Source organism: Macaca nemestrina, chromosome 1 (genome assembly GCF_043159975.1).
Source record: "Macaca nemestrina isolate mMacNem1 chromosome 1, mMacNem.hap1, whole genome shotgun sequence".
NCBI lineage: Eukaryota > Metazoa > Chordata > Mammalia > Primates > Cercopithecidae > Macaca > Macaca nemestrina.
Window position 1 is genome coordinate 187381722 of NC_092125.1, and position 20224 is coordinate 187401945.

Sequence of the window (20224 nt, forward strand, 5' to 3'; positions counted from 1 at the left end):
CGGTAGGGCTCTGGGACCCAGGTTCAGAGACCCAGACTCTGCTCCCTCCTCAGGTTCCAGGAGTCAGGGCTTGCTCTAAGGGAGGAAGTAAACAGGCCTTTCCCTTGTTCCCTCTCCCTTTCCAGGATGGGGCCCAGGAACCAAAGAGCTTCTGTCTTTCCCTGCCACGCCCCCACGCTGTAGCCCAGACAAGGAGATTCCTTGTGTCCCGACCTCAGGCAGGCATCCTTGTGACCAAATGGTGGAAGGCTGGGGACAGGGTGGGGGAAGGGCAGTCACAAAGTCAGAGAGGATGACACCTCCACCATCCAAGATTCTGGTACACCCCCAGAGCTCTGAGACCTTGAGCTTCTCTCTCCCTGGCTCCATCAACACAGGCAGAGAGGCCAGGACTAATCTGCATATAAAAGGCCTGGAGAAACTGAAAAGGCACGGAGACACAGAAACTGAACCTCCTGGCCGGGAGATACGGAGTCAGAATACAGGAATAGGGCCAGACACAGCAGCTCATGCCTGTAATCTCAGTACTTTAAAAGGCTGAAGCGGAAGGACTGCTTGAGCCCAGGAGTTCAAGTCCACTCTAGGCAACATGGTGAAACCCTGTCTCTGGAAAAAAATACAAAAATTAGCCAGGCATGGTGATGCACGCCTGTAGTCTTAGCTCCTTGGGAGGCTAAGGAAGGAGGATCATTTGAGTCCAGGAGGTCGAGCCTGCTGTGAGCACTACTGCACTCCAGCCTGGGCAACAGAGGGAGACCTTGTCACCCTGTCTCAAAAAAAGAACAAAACAAAACAGAAAAATGGAATACAGGAATGGGGGCAACACAGGGACAGGGTAAGACAGGGGACCGTGGCAGGGTAAGCCAAACAAACTTGAGAGCAATAAATGGAGGCCCCTGAAAGCTTCTTTCCCTAAAAGCAGAGTCAGGAGTGCTGGCCCAGACAGGGATGCAGGGATGGAGCCACAGAGGAAGTGAGATCCCCTAGGATAAAATGAGAACACTCTATTTAAAAAGTAAGAACCTTCTGAAAAGAAGCACAAACATGACAATGAGCAGCTTTCCTGCCAGGAGGGGTGACATGTTCCTGTTCACAAGAAGTAATGGCATGGACGATAAATAATATGATCTCACTTAGCAGCAGGGGCTCAGATACCCCTATATGACCTACCACCATCCAAGGACCCGTACAAACGACTACCCATCCTGGCAGGAAATGACATCACTCAGCAGGTAGGAAGGGGTGGGTCTACCAGCCCAAACGCTTCTGGGAGGGCCAATCCATAGAGGGTTAGTCCTGAAGGTCCATGTCCCTCCTCAATCCTCCATCTTGGCCAAGAGAAGGGTCAAGGCTTCTAGACTTTGGGTGAAGTAATTATACCCCCATCTCTTCATCTGTTAACTCCAGGGAGTCCTAAATTCCTTAAACCCTTACTTAGCTGGGGCGAGCAGTGAGAGATACTTCACACCAAAAGCCATAGGTCAATCCTTTAGAGTCAATATCTCTGTAGAAATATCTCTAGGGGCTGGGCACAATCCCAGCACTTTGGGAGGCTGAGGCAGGAGGATCCCTTGAGCCCATGAGTTTGAGACCAGCCTGGGCAACACAGGGAAACCCTATCTCTACAAAAATTTTTTTTTGAATTAGCCGGGCATGGTGGTGGATGCCTGTGGTCCTAACTATGGGGGAGGCTGAGATAGGAGGATTGCTTGAGCCCAGGAGGTCAAGGCTGCAGTGAGCTGTGATCATGCCACTGCTCTCCAGCTTGGGTGACAGCATAAGACCCTGTCCCAAAAAAAGAAAAAAAAAAAGAAAGAAGAAAGGAAGAAAGAAAGAAAGAGCAAGCAAGCTAGCTCTAGGGACCCAATAATTGACGGATAAAGGCAGAGACTCCCTAGGGACCAGAGAAATGAGCCAGGTTTCTATGGTAACTGATTTCAGTGCAGCCTCTTCCTAGTCTCAGACTGAGGGAGAATCAATTTTAGGGGAGACCACAGCTAACGGATAAAAGAGCCACAGGATTACAAAAGGGTGGAAAAGTTGTTACAAGAAGGTCACATCATCCTGGCACTGCTCCCAGAACCAGTGGGCCTCGAAGCCCAGCTTGGCACTCTCATCCTCTGGTGACTCAGGTGGTCCACCTTGAAGCCTCTCCCCTGGGGGCTTCCACACAGCCCTCAAGCTCCCTAGCCTGGTGGCTGTCGCATCCACCTCAGTCCTGGCCCTCTCTCCACCAGCTATAACTTTTGCCCAGTCCATCTCGGAACGTGGAACCCCAGGTGGGCCCTGTTCATCCAGCTCGCTGGGGGCCACTGTGTCCAGGTAGCTGCCAATAGAGACACTGTCCAGCCGGTCTGTGGTGCTGGTGTCTGGCAGGCTGTCCCAGCTGCCTCGCCTTGAGCGGCCTGGGCTCCCGCCTGTCAGGCTATATTGACTGCTGGTGAGGCTGCTGCAATGACTGGTCAACGTGCCCCGCTCCTCTAACAGCCAGCGCACTGCTTCGATGCCCTCATTCAAGGTCATCAGCTGCTGCAGGATCTTCACATCGATGGCTCGCAGGTAAGCCTGGGGGAGTGGGAGAAGGAATTAGTACCAGTTCTGGGGCGTGGGTTTCCCCAGCATTTCTACAGGCCACTACCTTGTGGTTCAGCCAACTACGTTTCACTTTAAGACGGATGGAATTATAACGGCTTGCAGTGTGGGCTTCAGAAGCAGACAGACTGCTGCCTAACATTTCAGCTCTACCACTGATTAGCCATATCTTCTTTGAGCCTCAGACTCTTTGCAAAACAGGATTAAATCACTTACCTCACAGGGTAGCTGTGAGGATTCTGAAATGCTGTCTATTAAGTATTCAGCACAGTACCTAGCACAGAGGAAGGTCTCAGTAAATGTTAAGTATTAAAATCCAGTTCTACTAAGCTTTGAACTTCATATTTAGGGTACCTTTCTTTTTCTTTTTTTTTTTTTTTTTTTTTGAGATGGAGTTTCGCTCTTGTTGTCCAGGATGGAGTGCAATGGCATGATCTCAACTCACTGCAACCTCCGCCTCCTGGGTTCAAGCGATTCTCCTGCCTCAGCCTCCCAGTTAGCTGGGATTACAGGCATGCACCACCATGCCCAGCTAATTTTGTGTTTTTAGTAGAGACGGATTTCACCATGTTGGTCAGGCTGGTCTCAAACTCTTGACCTTACGTGATTTGCCTGCCTCAGCCTCCCAAACTGCTGGGATTATAAGCATAAGCCACCATGCCCAGCCACAGGGTACTGACTATTGAGCCTGCTCAGATTCACCAGAAAGACATAGAAACAAAGAATAGCCAGATAGGGTGTTAATCAGGAAGTAGATTGGGCCAAAAGGAGGCAGGAGCTGGGGAATAAAGAGAGGTAACCTGGTTCCCTAGTCTCTTCAGGGCATTGGTAGCAGCCGCCGAGAGGGGAAAGGGTTGGCCAGAGCTTAGAATGATCAGAATCCCACTGGCCGGGCATTCAGGCCTTCTCCCCTGTACACACCAGTCTACCTGTCTGTACTGGAAGTAAATTTGACTTACAGGGTAATCTCAAGGGTCCGTTCCAGCTCAGATGCACTGTTACCTTCCCTAAGCACAAGTCTGAACCTGTCTCTCCCTGTTCAAGAGCCTTTATGGGCATTGCACTGCCCTTAGAGAGTGCCAAATCCTAACATCTACAATAGCAGGGAACTCTGCCCTGCTCTTAGAGAATGAAATCTAAACATCTTAGCAGCTGGCATTCAAAAGCCTGAAACACGTGGCTCTTGCCCATCTCTATAGCTTCGCCTCTAGCATTCTGCTCTGTGAACCCAAGGTGCTGCCACAAATGACTTTTTAAAACTAGTTTTATTTAGTTTTACTTTTATTATTATTTTTTTGAGACAGGGTCTTATTCTGTCACTCAGGCTAGAGTGCAGTGGTACAATCAGGGCTCACTATAGCCTCCATCTCCTGGTCTCAAGCGATTCTCCCACCTCAGTCTCAAGGAGCTGAGACCACAGGCGTGCACCACACCTGGCTAATTTTACTTTTTGTGGAGACAAGGTCTCACCTTGTTGCCCAGGTTGGTCTCAAACTCCTAGGCTCAAAGCAATTCTTCCACCTCAGTATCCCAAAGTGCTGGGATTATAGGTGTGAGCCACCACATCCAGCCCAGTTTTATTTCTAATCAAAGTAACAGATGCACAGAGATTAAAGAGGCAAACAGTTCCACAAGATTATGAACATGAATAGTTCTCCCATCCTGGTCCTACTTCCCAGAAACAACTATAATTATTTATTTAGCTGTTTATTTTGGTATTTACCTCCTAATCTCCATATAACATGCTTATATTGCTATTTCTTGGTATTTAAATTTTAGGCATTTTCTATTGATTTCCCACACTATGTAAGATTAAGGATTTAACTTTCTTTTTTTTCTTTTTTGAGACAGAGTTTCTCTCTTGTTGCCCAGGCTGGAATGCAGTGGCACGATCTTAGCTCACTGCAACCTCCGCCTCCAGGGTTCAAGCGATTCTCTTGCCTCAGCCTGCTGAGTAGCTGGGATTACAGGCATGAGCTACCACGCCTGGCTAATTTTTGTATTTTTAGTAGAGAAAGGGTGTCACCATGTTAGCCAGGCTGGTCTCAAACTCCTGACCTCAAATAATCTGCCCACCATGGTCTCCCAAAGTGCCGGGATTACAAGGTGTGAGCCACCACGCCCAGCCAGGATTTAACTTTCATCCCACTCCCCACTCCCCTGCCATACAGATACCCTTTCCATCTTCCATCCTCCTAATAGGTAATAAAATTACTCAGTGTTTATTAGGATTTGGAAATGCTCTTCACAGCTAAGCCATGTAGTTTACTATAGTTACTGTTTATTTCTTACGACATTTTATCCTTACAATTATTATTATTATATTGCCTAGTTTGCTATGTAGTTATCAGTAAGTCAACCTCAAACACTCCCTCAATTGTCTCAATTTCCCTATGCAGGCTTTCGAACGCATCACATGTTCTATCTATTCTATCTTCTGAGAGGCATCTCTTAAGGAGCCCTCTGCTCTGCTTCTATCTGTCATTGCTGCAAAATTGCCCTCCAGGGATCTCCCTTCATTATTATCTTGGGAATTCCTTTGCCTCTTTCCTTAGCTGGATCCCTTGTTTCTTAGATTCCATATCTTCTTTTTTCATTTACTCCTTCATTTGGATGAATGGTTCTCTCCCTCTAGTAGCATCCTGAGAAAGTTGGCATAAGAGGTAAATTTACTGAAGCTGTGCATGTTTTAAAATGTTATTACACACCCATAAGAAATAATGAAATCATGCCCTTTGCAGCAATATGTATGCAACTGGAGGCTATAATCATAAGTGAATTAATGCAGGAGCAGAAAATCAAATACTCCATGTTCTAACTTATAAATGGGAGCTAAACATTGGGTACACGAACATAAATATGGTTAACGATAGACACTGGGGACTATTGGAGGAGGGAGAGAGGTGGGGGCAAGGATTGAAAAATTAATTGTGGGTACTATAATCACTTCCTGGGTGATGGGTTCAACAGTATCCCAAATCTCAATATCATGTGATATACCCATGTAACAAACCTGAGCAGGAACCCGCCTCCGAATCTAAAATAAAAGTTGGGCTGGGCATGGTGCCTCTTGCCTGTAATTCCAGCACTTGGGGAGGCCAAGACAGGAGGATCACTTGAGTCTAGGAGTTTGAGACCAGCCTAGGTAACAGAGAGAGACACTGTCTCTACAAAAAATTTAAAAATTAGTCAGGTATGGTGGTACGTGCCTGTAGACCCAGCTACTTGGGAGGCTGAGGTGAGAGGATTGCTTGAGACTAGGGGGTCAAGGCTGCAGTGATCCATGATGTCACCCAGCCTGGGTGACAGAATAAGATTTCTCTCAAATAAAATAAAGTAAAAGTTGAAATTATTTTTAAAAAGTTATTAATCTTTCCTCACACTGTTGATACTTTGGCTGGATATAGAATTCCAGGTTGAAAATAATTCTTCCTCAGGAGTTAAGGCATTGCTCCATTGTCTTATTTATTTTTGAGACAGGGTCTTACTCTGTAGCCCAGGCTGGAGTGCAGTGGCACAATCATGGCTCACTACAGCCTTGATCCCCTGGGCTCAAGCAACCCTCCTGCCTCAGCCTCCTGAGTAGCTGGACTACAGGCACGTACCTATACCTGGCTAATTTTTTAATTTTTTTTTTTGTAGATGGGGTCTCACTATATTGCCCAGGCTGGTCTCAAACTCCTGAGCTCAAGGGATCTGCCCACCTCAGCCTCCCAGAGTGTTGGGATTATAGGCATGTGCCATGGCACCCAGCCTCCATGTCTTTCAATGTTCAATGTTAGCCTTTAAAAATCTAATGCCATTCCAATCCCTGCTTCTTTGTATGTGACCCTTTTCCCATTCTTGCAGGAAGCTCTTAGGATCTTCTCTTTGTTCCCAGGGTTGTGTTTTTACAGCAATTTGCCATGGTGTGGGTTCTTTTCATCTATTGAGTTAGCCACTTGATGGGCCTTTTCAATCTGGAAACTGACGTCCTTCAGTTCTGGGAGATTTTAAAAAATTATTTCTTTGATGATTATCCTCCAGTATTTTTCTGTTCTTTCTGGGAATCCTATTACTTGGATAGAGGGTGTCCTGAACTAATCCTCTATTTTTTTTTTTTTTTTTTTTTTTTTTTTAGACAGAGTTTCGCTCTGTCTCCCAGGCTGGAGTGCAGTGGCACCATCATGGCTCACTGCAAGCTCTGCCTCCCGGGTTTCACGCCATTCTCCTGCCTCAGCCTCCCAAGTAGCTGGGACTACAGGCGCCAGCCATCGCGCCCAGCTAATTTTTTGTATTTTTAGTAGAGACGGGGTTTCACCGTGTTAGCCAGGATGATCTCAATCTCCTGACCTCGTGATCCACCTGCCTCGGCCTCACAAAGTGCTGGGATTACAGGCGTGAGCCACCGCACCCGGCCACATCTCTTTCTGTATTTGCTCTAGTTTCTGAAATATTTCAACTTTATCAACTCCTCTTTTTTTTTTTTTTTTTTTTTTTTGAGACAGAGTCTCACTCTTGTCACCCAGACTGGAGTGCAATGATGCATATCTTGGCTCACTGCAGCCTCTGCCTCCCAGGTTCAAGCGATTCTCGTGACTCAGGCTCCCAAGTAACTGGAATTACAGGTGTCCGCCACCACATCTGGCTGATTTTTGTATTTTTAGTAGAGATGGGGTTTCACCATGTTGGTCAGGCTGCTATTGATCTCCTGACCTCAGGTGATCCGCCACCTCAGCCTCCCAAGTGCTGGGATTACACGAATGAGGCACCACATCTGGCCTATTATCAACTCTTCAGTTTTTCTTTTTTCTTTTCCCCACCATGATGTGTTTATTTCGAAGTGTTGTTTCTACTTCTTTGAATGTTTTCCTTTTTTACAGCTTCTTGTTTTTGTTCATGGCTACAATATTATCTTTTATCTCTTTAAGGATATGCTTAATGATTTTTACAAGTTCGTATCTCTCTGTATTATCTCCATTTCATTCAAGTCGCTTTTTCTTTTCCTTTTTTTTTCTTTTTGAGACAGAGTCTCATTCTGTCACCCAGGCTGGAGTGCAGTGGCACAATCTCGGCTCACTGCAACCTCTACCTCCTGGGTTCAAGCAATTCTCGTGCCTCAACCTCCTGAATAGCTGGGATTACAGGTGCCCACTACCATGACCAGCTAATTTTTGTATTTTCAGTAGAGATGGGGTTTCACCATGTTGGTCAGGCCGGTCTCAAACTTCTGGTCTTAAGTGATCAGCCCGCCTCGGCCTTCCAAAGTATTGGGATTGCAGGCCTGAGCCACCATGCCTGGCCTCAAGTTGCCTTTTCCTATTTATTTAGGTCTATATAGAGAGTCAGATGTCTATGATCTTTAACTGCTGCTCACACTTCAGAGTGGATCTCTGCAATGACTAGAAACCGTGTATGTATGAAGCTTGCCAAATCTGAGCCTCACTACAGGATGATCTGATTGGGCTGTTTAATTGTAGGTCTAAAATCTGTATCTTTTTTTATTTTCTCTTGAGTTAATCATATTCCCCATATTATACCACTCTAGAGAGTATAATGTAAGCAAGGCTGCCAGTATCTTAGGAGTCAAGTAGGGGTAAAGGCTTGGAGAGGTATTTCATGATATTTAGTACTTTTAAAAGTTTTTGTAGAGACAAAGTCTCTCTAGGTTGTCCAGGCTGGAGTGCAGTGGCGTGATCATAGCTCAGTGTAGCCTCAAACTCCTGGGCTCGAACTCCTCACCTCAGCCTCCCAAAGTGCTGTGATTACAGGCGTAAGCCATTGTGCCTGGCCATATTTAGTATATTTTTATTTAGTCCCTCTTGTCTTCAACTATGCTCAGTGTCTTTTAATCTACAGACCTTCTGTTCTATTCTATATATATATAAAGTGATTCGTCACTTAACAACGGAGATATGCTTAGAGAAATGCACCATTAGGAGGTTTTACTGCTGTGCAAACATGAGAGTGTAAATGCACAAACTAGATATTTTTAAAAATTTATATACTTTTTAAAATATGGAAAACAAAATGTCCCAGCACAATTACTGAGCATCAATCCCTACTTGATATGCTATGCCAATATCAAGTGCCATATATCATATTTGTGTATGTGCTGCATTATAATCTTATGAAATCACTATGGCATATGCTGTTCATCATTGACTGAAACATCATATAAATATGTGTATATATGTGTGTACACACTTATATACACACACAATAAATGTTTTATACATATATGTGCATATATACACACACATGATAAATGTTTATTTGACATATGTAGTCTATCATTGATCAAAATGTTTATATGGTAATCCCAGCACTTTGGGAAGCAGAGGAGGACAGATCACTAGAGATCAGGAGATTGAGACCATCCTGGCTAACACGGTGATACCCCGTCTCTACTAAAAATTACAAAAAAGGCCGGGTGCGGTGGCTCAAGCCTGTAATCCCAGCACTTTGGGAGGCCGGGGCGGGTGGATCACGAGGTCAGGAGATCGAGACTATCCTGGCTAACATGGTGAAACCCCGTCTCTACTAAAAATACAAAAAAAAAAAAAACTAGCCGGGCGTGGTGGCGGGCGCCTGTAGTCTCAGCTACTTGGGAGGCTGAGGCGGGAGAATGGCGTGAACCTGGGAGGCGGAGCTTGCAGTGAGCCGAGATCACGCCACTGCACTCCAGCCTGGGAGACACAGCGAGACTCCGTCTCAAAAAAAAAAAAAAAAAAAAAAAAAAAAATTACAAAAAAAAAATTTAGCCGGGCGTAGTGGCAGGCACCTGTAGTCCTAGCTACTCAGGAGGCTGAGGCAGGAGAATGGTGTGAATTCGGGAGGCGGAGCTTGCAGTGAGCTGGGATTGTGCCACTGCACTCCAGCCTGGGCGATGGAGCAAGACTCCGTCTCAAAAAAAAAAGAAAAAAATTTTAAAAATTAGCCGGGCATGGTGGCTCTCGCCTGTAATCCCAGCTACTCAGGAGGCTGAGTCAGGAGAATCACTTGAACCCGGGAGGCAGAGGTTACAGTGAGCTGAGATGGCGCCACTGTACTCCAGCTTGGGTGACAGAGCGAGACTCTGACTCAAAAAAAAAAAATTTACATGGATGTTTATATTTTATATGTGGTCTGACATTGACCAAAACATCATTATGTGTGTATGTGTATTTACATATACAGGTCAGATCCCGCAGGTCACACACACACAATAAATATTTCTTTGTATTTGAAAAATGTTTATTGAATTATTCAGGAAATAACTGCTTTATTCACATCTATGATAAACCAGAGTAAAACCAAGTATTAATATTTGTACATTGAGGCCCGGCGCAGTAGCTCACTCCTGTAACCCCAACACTTTGGGAGGTCGAGGCCGGTGTATCACCTGAGGTCAGGAATTTGAGACCAGCCTGGCCAACACGGTGAAACCCTGTCTCTAATAAAAATACAAAAATTGGCTATTGTGGTGCACGCCTGAAGCCTACTCAGGAGGCTGAGGCAGGAGAATCGCTTGAACCCAGGAGACAGAGGCTGTGGTGAGCCAAGGTCACGCCACTGCACTCCAGCACAGGCAACAGAACAAGACTCCGTCTCAAAAAATATATACATATATATTCGTACATTGAGAAAATTAGGCACTGGAATTAAATGGACCTAGATTTGAGTTCCAGTTTTGCCATTAATGAGCCATATGAAATAAAAATTTATTTATTCATTTATTTTATTTATTTATTTATTTATTTATTTTTATTTTTTTTATTTTTTTTTTTTGAGACGGAGTCTCGCTCTGTCGCCCAGGCTGGAGTGCAGTGGCCGGATCTCAGCTCACTGCAAGCTCCGCCTCCCGGGTTCACGCCATTCTCCTGCCTCAGCCTCCCGAGTAGCTGGGACTATAGGCGCCCGCCACCTCGCCCGGCTAGTTTTTTGTATTTTTTAGTAGAGACGGGGTTTCACCGTGTTAGCCAGGATGGTCTCGATCTCCTGACCTCGTGATCCGCCCGTCTCGGCCTCCCAAAGTGCTGGGATTACAGGCGTGAGCCACCGCGCCTGGCCTATTTATTTATTTTTTGAGACAGAGTCTTGCTCTGTTGCCCAGGCTGGAATGCAGTGGCGCCCTCTTGGCTCACGGCAAGCTCCGCCTCCTAGGTTCACGCCATTCTCCTGCCTCAGCCTCCCGAGTAGCTGGGACTACAGGCACCCACCGCCACGCCCGGCTAATTTTTTGTATTTTTCGTAGAAACAGGGTTTCACCGTGTTAGCTAGCACAGTCTCGATCTCCTGACCTCATGATCCGCCCGCCTCGGCCTCCCAAAGTGCTGGGATTACAGGTGTGAGCCACTGCACCAAGCCTAAAATTTATTTCTTTAAACCTTCATTTCTTTATTATAATATGAGGTACTCTCTAAAGGTATGTCATGAGACATCGAAGGAACATATTAACATGAATAGCATACCATCTGACAAGTATAATACTGTAAATCAATACATGGTAGGCTATTTGGCTCTACATATTACTATGGTCGACTTATTTACTACATGTGATGTGTGTGTGTGTGTGTGTGTGTGTGTGTGTGTGTGTGTTCAGGTTTTCATTCAGTTTCTGGCTCATGAGTCCCACAGCCATTGTTACAGTTTTTGTTATAATGCTGGGGCACTCAGAAGTAGGCTTCAGGAAACAGAGTCTCTTTCTGACCTTCTCCTGCTCTCCTCTCACCTTCCCAGAGTAGAACTCCAATCTGATTGTGGGTCATAAGACCCCCATTCCAGAGAGGGTCCTGACTCACACCCTGGAGGAAGGAATGCCACAGAGAGAGGCCAATAAGAATCTAAACAGACAGGCTTTGCTGGATTTAGATCAGACTCTTTTTGTCCAATTACATTTTGATATGGTTGTCCATGTTTCAATCGTGGACAACCAATAAAGTCTCTTTAAAAGGCCCAAAGGACCAGGCACAGTGGCTTAAGCCTATAATCCCAACACTCTAGGGGACTGAGGTGGGAGGATCGCTTGATCCCAGGAGTTCGAGACCAGCCTGGGCAACATAGGGAAACCCTGTCTCTACCAAAAAACAAACAAAAAAAATTAGCTGAGTGTGGTATTGCACACCTGCAGTCCTAGCTACTTAGGAGGCTGAAGTGGGAGGATTGATTGAACCAGAGAAGTATAGGCTGTAGTGAGCCGTGATTGTGCCATTGTACTCCAGCCTGGGCAACAGAACCAGACCTTGTCTCAAAAAATAAAAAAAGGTCCCCAAGGACAGGATTCAGGGAGCTTCCAAGTAGCTGAACAGATGGAGGTTTCTGGAGGGTGGTGCACCCAGCGAGAGCACAGAAGTTCTGCACCGCTTCCCGTATGCCTTGCCCCATGCATCTCTTCATCTATATCCTTTGTAATATCCTTATAATAAACCAGTAAATGTGTTTCCTTGAGTTCTGTGAGCCACTCCAGCAAATCAATCAAACCCAAGGAGGGAGTCATAGGAACCCCAATTTGAAGCTGGTCGGTCAGAAGGTCAGGAGGCCTAGACTTAACGACTAGTGTCTGAAGAGGGGGACAGTCTTGGGGACTGAGCCCTCAACCTGTGAGATGTGACACTGTCTCCAGGTAGACAGAGTTGAAATTAAATAAGTAGACACCCAGCTGGTGTCTGCTGCAGATCTGATTGCTTGCGTGCTGGTGGGAAGAAATCCTCACATATTTTGGGGTCTTCTTTATTAATGATTATTGTTGTGTCGTATTAAGTGAAAAAAACCACACAGTTTAGGGTTTTCTAAACACTATGGCAAAAGCATACAACAAAATTTATACCTGAAATTGTGTTTTTTGTAAGAATATCACAACTCTAATTCAATTAAACAAATGACTATTGGGTACATGGATTTGCTAACAATTACAAGATAATGGAGAAATTGTCCCTGCTTAATAGAAGCTTGCAGTCTCAATAAGGGGAGATGAACATAAATAACTGAGATATCACAGACTGTACAGACTATTAATAACCTGATAAAGGAGATTATCTTCAATTATTTCATCCTGGAGACAAATATATGAACAGTGAAAACAACTGTCCTAGTCCATGACCAAACTAAATACATTAAACAAAGCTCCTCATACTAAAAACACTTGTCCTGCTGTTTTCCTCTCCCTCCTTTCCTTCCTTTCTGCCTCCCTCCATCCCTCCCTTCCTTCTTCTTTCCAAAATTTACATCTACAGCTGGGCGCAGTGGCTCATGCCTGTAATCCCAGCACTTTGGGAGGCTGAGGCAGGTGGGTTACCTGAAGTCAGGAGTTCAAGACCAGTCTGGCCAACATGGCAAAACCCCGTCTCTACTAAAAATACAAAAATTAGCTGTGTGGTGGAGGATGCATGTAATCCCAGCTACTCAGGAGGCTGAGGCTGCAGTGAGCTGAGATTGCGCCACTGCACTCTAGCCTGGGCAGCAGAGCGAGACTCCATCTCAAAAAAAAAAAAAAAGAAAGAAAAAGAAAAAAAGAAAAGAAAACAACAACAACAAAACTTACATCTCCAGTCTTCTGCTAGACAAAGAAGTAGCTGGCACCTGGTTGCACAGTTAGGGAGGGGATCTTAGAATATGACTTTTTTTTTTTTTTTTTTTTTTTTGAGACGGAGTCTCGCTCTGTCGCCCAGGCTGGAGTGCAGTGGCCGGATCTCAGCTCACTGCAAGCTCCGCCTCCCGGGTTCCCGCCATTCTCCTGCCTCAGCCTCCTGAGTAGCTGGGACTATAGGCGCCCGCCACCTCGCCCGGCTAGTTTTTTGTATTTTTAGTAGAGACGGGGTTTCACCGTGTTAACCAGGATGGTCTCGATCTCCTGACCTCGTGATCCACCCGTCTCGGCCTCCCAAAGTGCTGGGATTACAGGCTTGCGCCACCGCGCCCGGCCTAGAATATGACTTTTAAACATTCAACAAGCCCTTTTGTTTTCAGCCCCAGTTGTGCCCCCAGTTCCAGAAATACCTAGTGCTTCCAACCCCTAAGACCTTTAAGGGTTTTTCAGTATAAAATGTGTTGCTTTGGCAGGGTGCAGTGGCTCATGTCTGTAATCCCAGCACTTTCAGAGGCTGAGGCAGATGAATCACCTGAGGTTGGGAGTTCAAGACTAGCCTGACCAACATGGAGAAACCTCATCTCTACGAAAAATACAAAATTAGCTGGGCATGGTGTCACATGCCCGTAATTCCAGCTACTCGGGAGGCTGAGGCAGGAGAATTGCTTGAATCTAGGAGGTGGAGGTTGCGGTGAGCCAAGATCATGCCATTGCACTCCAGCCTGGGCAACAAGAGCAAAACTCTATCCCCTCCCCCCCAAAAAAAGAAAAAAAAGTGTTGCTTTTCAGTTTTCTCCACTGCTGGCTTGGGACTGAGCATTTTTTAGGTCTGAGTTAGTTACCACTCTTCCTTCTGCATTTCAGCTTCCAAAATTTTGTTCCTATTACCTTGTCTCTTATTCTCATTGTCAAAAGGGCTTCGTGCCTTTTATTTATTTTATTTATTTATTTTTTTCTTTTCAAGATAGAGTTTTGCACAGTTGTCCAGGCTGGAGTGCAGTGGCACGATCTTGGCTCACTTCAACCTCTGCCTCCAGGGATCAAGCGATTTTCCTGCCTCAGCTTCCCAAGTAGCTAGGATTATAGGCACGCCACCACACCCAGCAAATTTTTGTATTTTTAGTATGAGGTTTTAATATGGGGTTTCACCATGTTGGTCAGGCTGGTCTCAAACTCCTGACCTCAGGTGATCTGCCTGCCTCAGCCTCCCAAAGTGCTGGGATTACAGGCATGAGCCACCGTGCCCAGCCCTCAATCTGGTATCTTGAACTGGAATTCCCACTGATTTTATTCATTCTTCAAGCCCCAGCACAAATGCCACCTCCTAGAGGAAGTCTTCCTTGCCCTTCCTGGAGATGGAATTAATCCATTCTGTTATGGAACCAATATTTATTGTTTTTTATAGGTGTGGCACTATGTTCGATGAAGAAAGAAAAGGCATCATTTCTTACCTTCAGAGGGTTCGTAATCTAGTGGGTAAGATAAGACAACGAAGCAAGCACTTAAAATTCAATGTGGTTGGTTGGGCATTCTGGCTCAGCCTGCAATCCCAGCACTTTGGGAGGCTGACACAAATGGACTGCTTGAGGTCAGGAGTTTGAGACTGGTCTGGGCAACATAGGAAGATCCTGTCTCTATTAAAAAAATAAATAAGGGCTGGGCACGGTGGCTCACGCCTGTAATCCCAGCACTTTGGGAGGCTGAGGCGGGCGGATCACGAGGTCAGGAGATCGAGATCATCCTGGCTAACAGGGTGAAACCCCATCTCTACTAAAAACACAAAAAATTAGCCAGGTGTGGTGGCGGGCACCTGTAGTCCCAGCTACTCAGGAGGCTGAGGCAGGAGAATGGCGTGAACCTAGGAGGCGGAGCTTGCAGTGAGCTGAGATCACACCACTGTATGCCAGCCTGGGCGACAGAGCAAGACTCTGGATCAAAAAAAAAATAATAATAAACATAAAAATAAATAAGGCTGGCGTGGTGGCTCACACCTGTAATCCCAGCACTTTGGGAGGCCGAGGCAGGTGGATCACTTGAGGTCAGGAGTTCAAGACCAGCCTGGCCAACATGGTCTAACCCCATCTCTACTAAAAATACAAAAATTAGGTAGGCAGGTGCCTGTAATCCCAGCCACTCGGGAGGCTGAGGCAGGAGACTCACTTGAACCCAGGAGGCGGAAGTTGCAGTGAGCCGAGATCACGCCATTGCACTCCAGCCTGGACGCCAAGAATGAAACTCCATGTCAAACCAAACAAATAAATAAATAATTTTAAAATGAAAAGTTCAGTGTGGCAAATGCTAGGGGAAACAACTGCTACACATAGGACTGTAGACACCTAGAGGGCCATAACCTAACCGGGTCAGGAAATGCTTCCTGGGATAAGGGACATGAGCCAAAAACTGAAGGTTAAGAAGGACTCAGCTAGGATGGGCGCAGTGGCTCACACCTGTAATCCCAGCACTTTGGGCGGCTGAGGCAGAAATCACTTGAGGTCAGGGCTTCGAAAGTAGCCTGGCCAACATGGCAAAATCCCGTCTCTACTAAAAATACAAAAGTTAGCTGGGTGTGGTGGCACATGCCCATAGTCCCAGCTACTCAGGAGGTTGAGGCAGGAGAATTGCTTGAGCTTGGAAGGCAGAGGTTGCAGTGAACCGACATTGTGCCACTGCATTCCAGCCTGGATGATGGGAGTGAAACCCTGTGTCAAAAAAAAAAAAAAAAAAAAAAAGGACTCAGCCAGACAAAGAGGTAGAGAGAAGCATGTCAAGCAGAGGAAACGGCCTATGCCTCCTTCGAGTCTGAAGTCGCCTTTCCAGAGCACAAACCCAACCGCATCACTCTACCGTCAAGACTCTTCCAGGAGGCCCTTCCTGGGTTCTACCATCTCTTATCATCCTGTACTAGAAATGTTCTTCTGTCTCTCTCCTTCCCTAACCAGACTGTGAGCTCCCTGAGAGCAGATCCTGCTCAATCCATTTCTGGTGCTCGGCCTAGGGCTAAGGAGGTCACATTCAGTTCTGTGATTCTCTTGCCTTTACTATCCTTGACCCCTTTGATGGTTCCCAGGATTCAGGGGTCTGGGTTGTACTGTGTTGCTGGGAAATGAATCTGAGAGCAGATTCTATAATCCTGTGACAGTGGGATTCCCTGACTGTGACAGCATCACTCCCAGAATAGAAGAAAGCAAGGCTTTCTTGCCAGAAAAAGAAACACTCTTTTCACACCATCTCTTGAAGAAAATAGAGTATAGGATAAACAGCTCAGGAGAGAGGCAGCCTCGAGGCAACTCCAAACCCAATTCCCTTTCCAAGGAGATTCAGGCTCCCTACTCGTCTCCTTAACATCTACATATCAGACTCTGCCCAGCGCTGGGGTTCTGTATGGTTTCCTCATTGCTCAATCCAAATCAGGCCCTGGGGTAAAAGCCTGGAAATCCTAGTTGGAGTTCCTAGAGCAGGGACTATCAGAATATTGTTACTACAAAGGTTCTTACGATCATCTGGTTCCACAGTCCCCATCTCCCTCTACTCCCTCCACCAAGAGGAAGAAAAACTGAGGCCAGGAGAGAGAGAGAGTACTGCTCAAGACCACAAAACGTTTCAGAAGCAGAGCCAAGACTTGAACCTGTGCCTTCTTCCTCGCCTAAAGCTTCTTCTCAAACTGCCTCTGTGGAGGTGGGTTGTCATAGCAACAGTTCTTTGGGTGGGAGAACTAAGAAGAGGTTGCCACTGTTTCCCATTCCCACATATCCCAGTCTGGCTTGTTCACTCAACCTTTGAATGGTGGGTAGAGGAAGAAAGCAGGAGGGATGAGGCCTAGAGGCGGACTGACCTTGGCCTCAAGGGTAGGCCTCCCCGCTTTGTGCAAGGAAAGCTGGGAGAGGAACAATTGAAGGACAGTCCTTAGAGGGCTTGAACCAGTCCTGCCTTCATTAGCCCCAAGGGAAACCCCTTGCCCCACTGCTTGTCCTTCCTGGGTGCAACCCAGTAGGCAGGGCAGAGCACAGGAAGAGATTAATATTAATAACATCCTGTCCTGAGGAGGGAGAAAAATAGGATGGGGATCTCTCCTCGTTCTGGCCCCAGAAGGCTCCCTCCCTTGTGCCCTTTCTCGGGCAGCCTCAGGCCCCAGGCAAGCAGGGTCAAGAATACAGAGAGACAAAATCAAAAGTTAAATGCAGCCCCTTAAAGTTTACAGATCGTTTCCACCAAGGCAGAAAAGAGAGCCAGAGAGACTAGGCGTGGCTCTTCCACTGACTCCCTATGTGAGTTCAGAATCTGCAAGCATGTTTTATCTGTAAGATGGGAGAAATGATGACCAGTTTTCTCATTTCAATGACATAAAATGTGTTTAGACTATCTGGCACAAAGCAGGTCTCAAAGGTAAACATGCAAAGTGCAGTCAGATGATCTGGGTTCAAATCATGGCCGTGCTTTTTGTGTGATCTTGGGCAGTTATTAAACTCCCTGTGCCTCAGTTTTCTTTTCTCTTTTCTTTTATCCTCCCTCCCTCCCTTCCTCCCTTCTTCCCTTCCTTCCCTCCTTCCCTCTCTTTTTTTGAGACAGGGTCTAGCTCTGAGCTCTGTCACCCAGTCTGGAGTGCAGTGGTGCGATTTCAGCTCACTGCAACCTCCTCTTCCTGGGCTCAAGTGATCCCCCTGCCTCTGCCTCCAGAGTAGCTGGGACTACAGGCATGCACCACAACACCCATCTAATTTTTGCAGAGACAGAGTCTTGCTTTGTTGCCCAGGCTGGTCTCAAACTCCTGGGCTCAAGTGATCTGCCTGCCTCAGCCTCCCAAAGTGCTGGGATTACAGGCGTGAGCCACCATGCCCACCCTGTGCCTCAGTTTCTTCATCTATAAAATATCACTTACTTAACATGGTTACTGTGGAGATGAAGAGAGTATCAAGTAAAGTGCTCAGCAAGCTGCCTGGCACATGTGCTGGGTGAAAGTTAGTTTTCAAAGCAACTAGACAGTCTAGGTAGGCTCTTTTTTTTTTTTTTTTTTTTGAGACGGAGTCTCGCTGTGTCTCCCAGGCTGGAGTGCAGTGGCGTGATCTCGGCTCACTGCAAGCTCCGCCTCCCGGGTTCACGCCATTCTCCCGCCTCAGCCTCCCAAGTAGCTGAGACTACAGGCGCCCGCCACCACGCCCGGCTAGTTTTTTGTATTTTTAGTAGAGACGGGGTTTCACCATGTTAGCCAGGATAGTCTCGATCTCCTGACCTCGTGATCCACCCGCCTCGGCCTCCCAAAGTGCTGGGATTACAGGCTTGAGCCACCGCGCCCGGCCTAGGTAGGCTCTTACTAGGCCTTGAGCTAAAGTTTGTACAGCGAGACAAAGGCAAACCCCTGTTTAGGTGGGGACAGTCACAGCCTTGCTCTGGAGAATTTGGCACTCACCTCCAACCTTCAAGGCCAAGTGCACACTTGGCATTCAAGTCCTTCTCCCAGAGGGCCTTTCCTGGCTGCTCCACCCACCAGACTCTCTTCCCAGTCTCTCAGCTCAGGCATTAGAGCCCTGGCTGGTCTAAGAGCCCCCATGACTTCCTTCCCCTGCTCCTTCACAGACCAGCTTGGCACAGGCTGCGCACACAGTGGGGGTCCAGAAAGACTTATTAGCTGACATATTCACTGTGGGCTCCTGGTTGTAAGCCAGGAAGCTGATAGCAATTCCTCAGTTCCCCAGAACTGGCTGCAAAGTAGTGGCAGGTGTAAATCACCCACTTCACCGGAATCAGGGCCCTGAGGAACCTGCCAGGGCCTTGGCTGCCCTTTTGGCTCTGAATCTAGACCAGCAGCAACAGAGAAAGGGGAAGGTTGCTGTTTCCTCTTCTCCCCAAGAATGTGCAGATGAGATCCAAATATCCAGTTTACCTGGGAGATTGGGTGGGAGGAGACTGAGTCTGAGGTGAGGGAATCAGCACCAATGGTGCTGTTACTCTCTGTTCCTGCTATGGGTCTAGGAACTTTCCATTATTTTAAGTAGGGCTGGGGTATGTAGAGGAAATGGAGAGGGTTTTCAGTGCCCCTGGTCCAGACAGTTTACAGCAGATAGGCCCCCTTTACCCACATCTTTTCTGTGCTGAACACTGCGGGCCTCACAGGAACTAAACCCTTTCCCGGTTAGCAGAAGGAGAAAAAACCGGTTGCCTTACAACGGGGACTGAGGGGGAATAGGTGGCCCATACGGGCGGGGGGAATTTGTGCTCGTTGGGTTCTCAGTACTTCCCAGTCCTCATCTCTCTCCTCCCAATTATTTGGCAGGAATAACTTCCAAAACCCACGGCTCCCACCCCAATTCCTCAGGACCTATCAACACCCCCACTCACTCTTGGGGGACAATTAATGGATGTCACTCCATCTCCACCCCAGCGTTTACGGATTGATCTGGGAGGGATTCTGAGCAGTTAGGTGGAGAGTTTTAACTACCTCCTCTCCAGCTTAACTCTGAGAGCATGAGTTCGTCCCTCCTGGCCCTAAACTGGGGACTCGTCCCCTTGGCCCATGGAGTCTGCACTCACCAGCTCCATCTTCAGCGCCATGATCTTGTCCCCCAAGTCGTGGCCGGTGCTAGGCGTCCCTGGGAGCAGCAGGGCGCCAGAGGTTCCTAGGTCACACTCGCCTCGCAGCCCACGGAGCAGCCCTTCAGGGGTCTTCCTGCCCACCTTACCCTCCACATCCCGCAGGTCAGGCGTCTGGGACTCCACGGTTCCCTCCATGCGGGCCCAAGCCTGAAAAGGGCTGGGCAACCGGACGCCAGGGACCGGCTCGCGGGGGTCCTCCCTTCGCCGCTGCTAAAGCGGAGCAAAACCGGTGGGTCCCCGCCCGAGCGCCGCGCGGGCGGCAGGAGGGTGCCGTAACACTCAGAAAAGCCGCGCAGCACTGTCCGTGGGTATATTCGAGTGCTGCGCACATAACCTCCGGCCCTGGATTGCGTGGGGCTGGGCGGTTCTGGAGTTGGACCTGAAAGAGCACTCGGAGACCTCAGCGCCTTCGCCCCACCCTGGCACTGAATCCAGCCAGGCACACAGCAGGCGCCCAATACATGTTTGCAGAATGAAGTCTAAGCAGCTTCAGTCAGA

The 20224-nt window shown here is 47.4% G+C and overlaps 1 protein-coding gene across 1 annotated transcript; it reads right to left on the reverse strand.

Moving 5' to 3' along the window:
• Positions 1-1998: 1998 nt before the first annotated feature.
• On the reverse strand, positions 1999-19989 carry LOC105494957 (leucine rich adaptor protein 1). The gene is made up of 2 exons (XM_011764039.3): positions 19664-19989; positions 1999-2565 (listed from the first exon to the last, which is right to left on the reverse strand). The coding sequence occupies exons 1-2, from the start codon at positions 19859-19861 to the stop codon at positions 2044-2046; spliced, it is 720 nt and encodes a 239-aa protein (XP_011762341.1). The 5' UTR covers positions 19862-19989; the 3' UTR covers positions 1999-2043.
• Between the last annotated feature and the right edge of the window lie 235 nt (positions 19990-20224).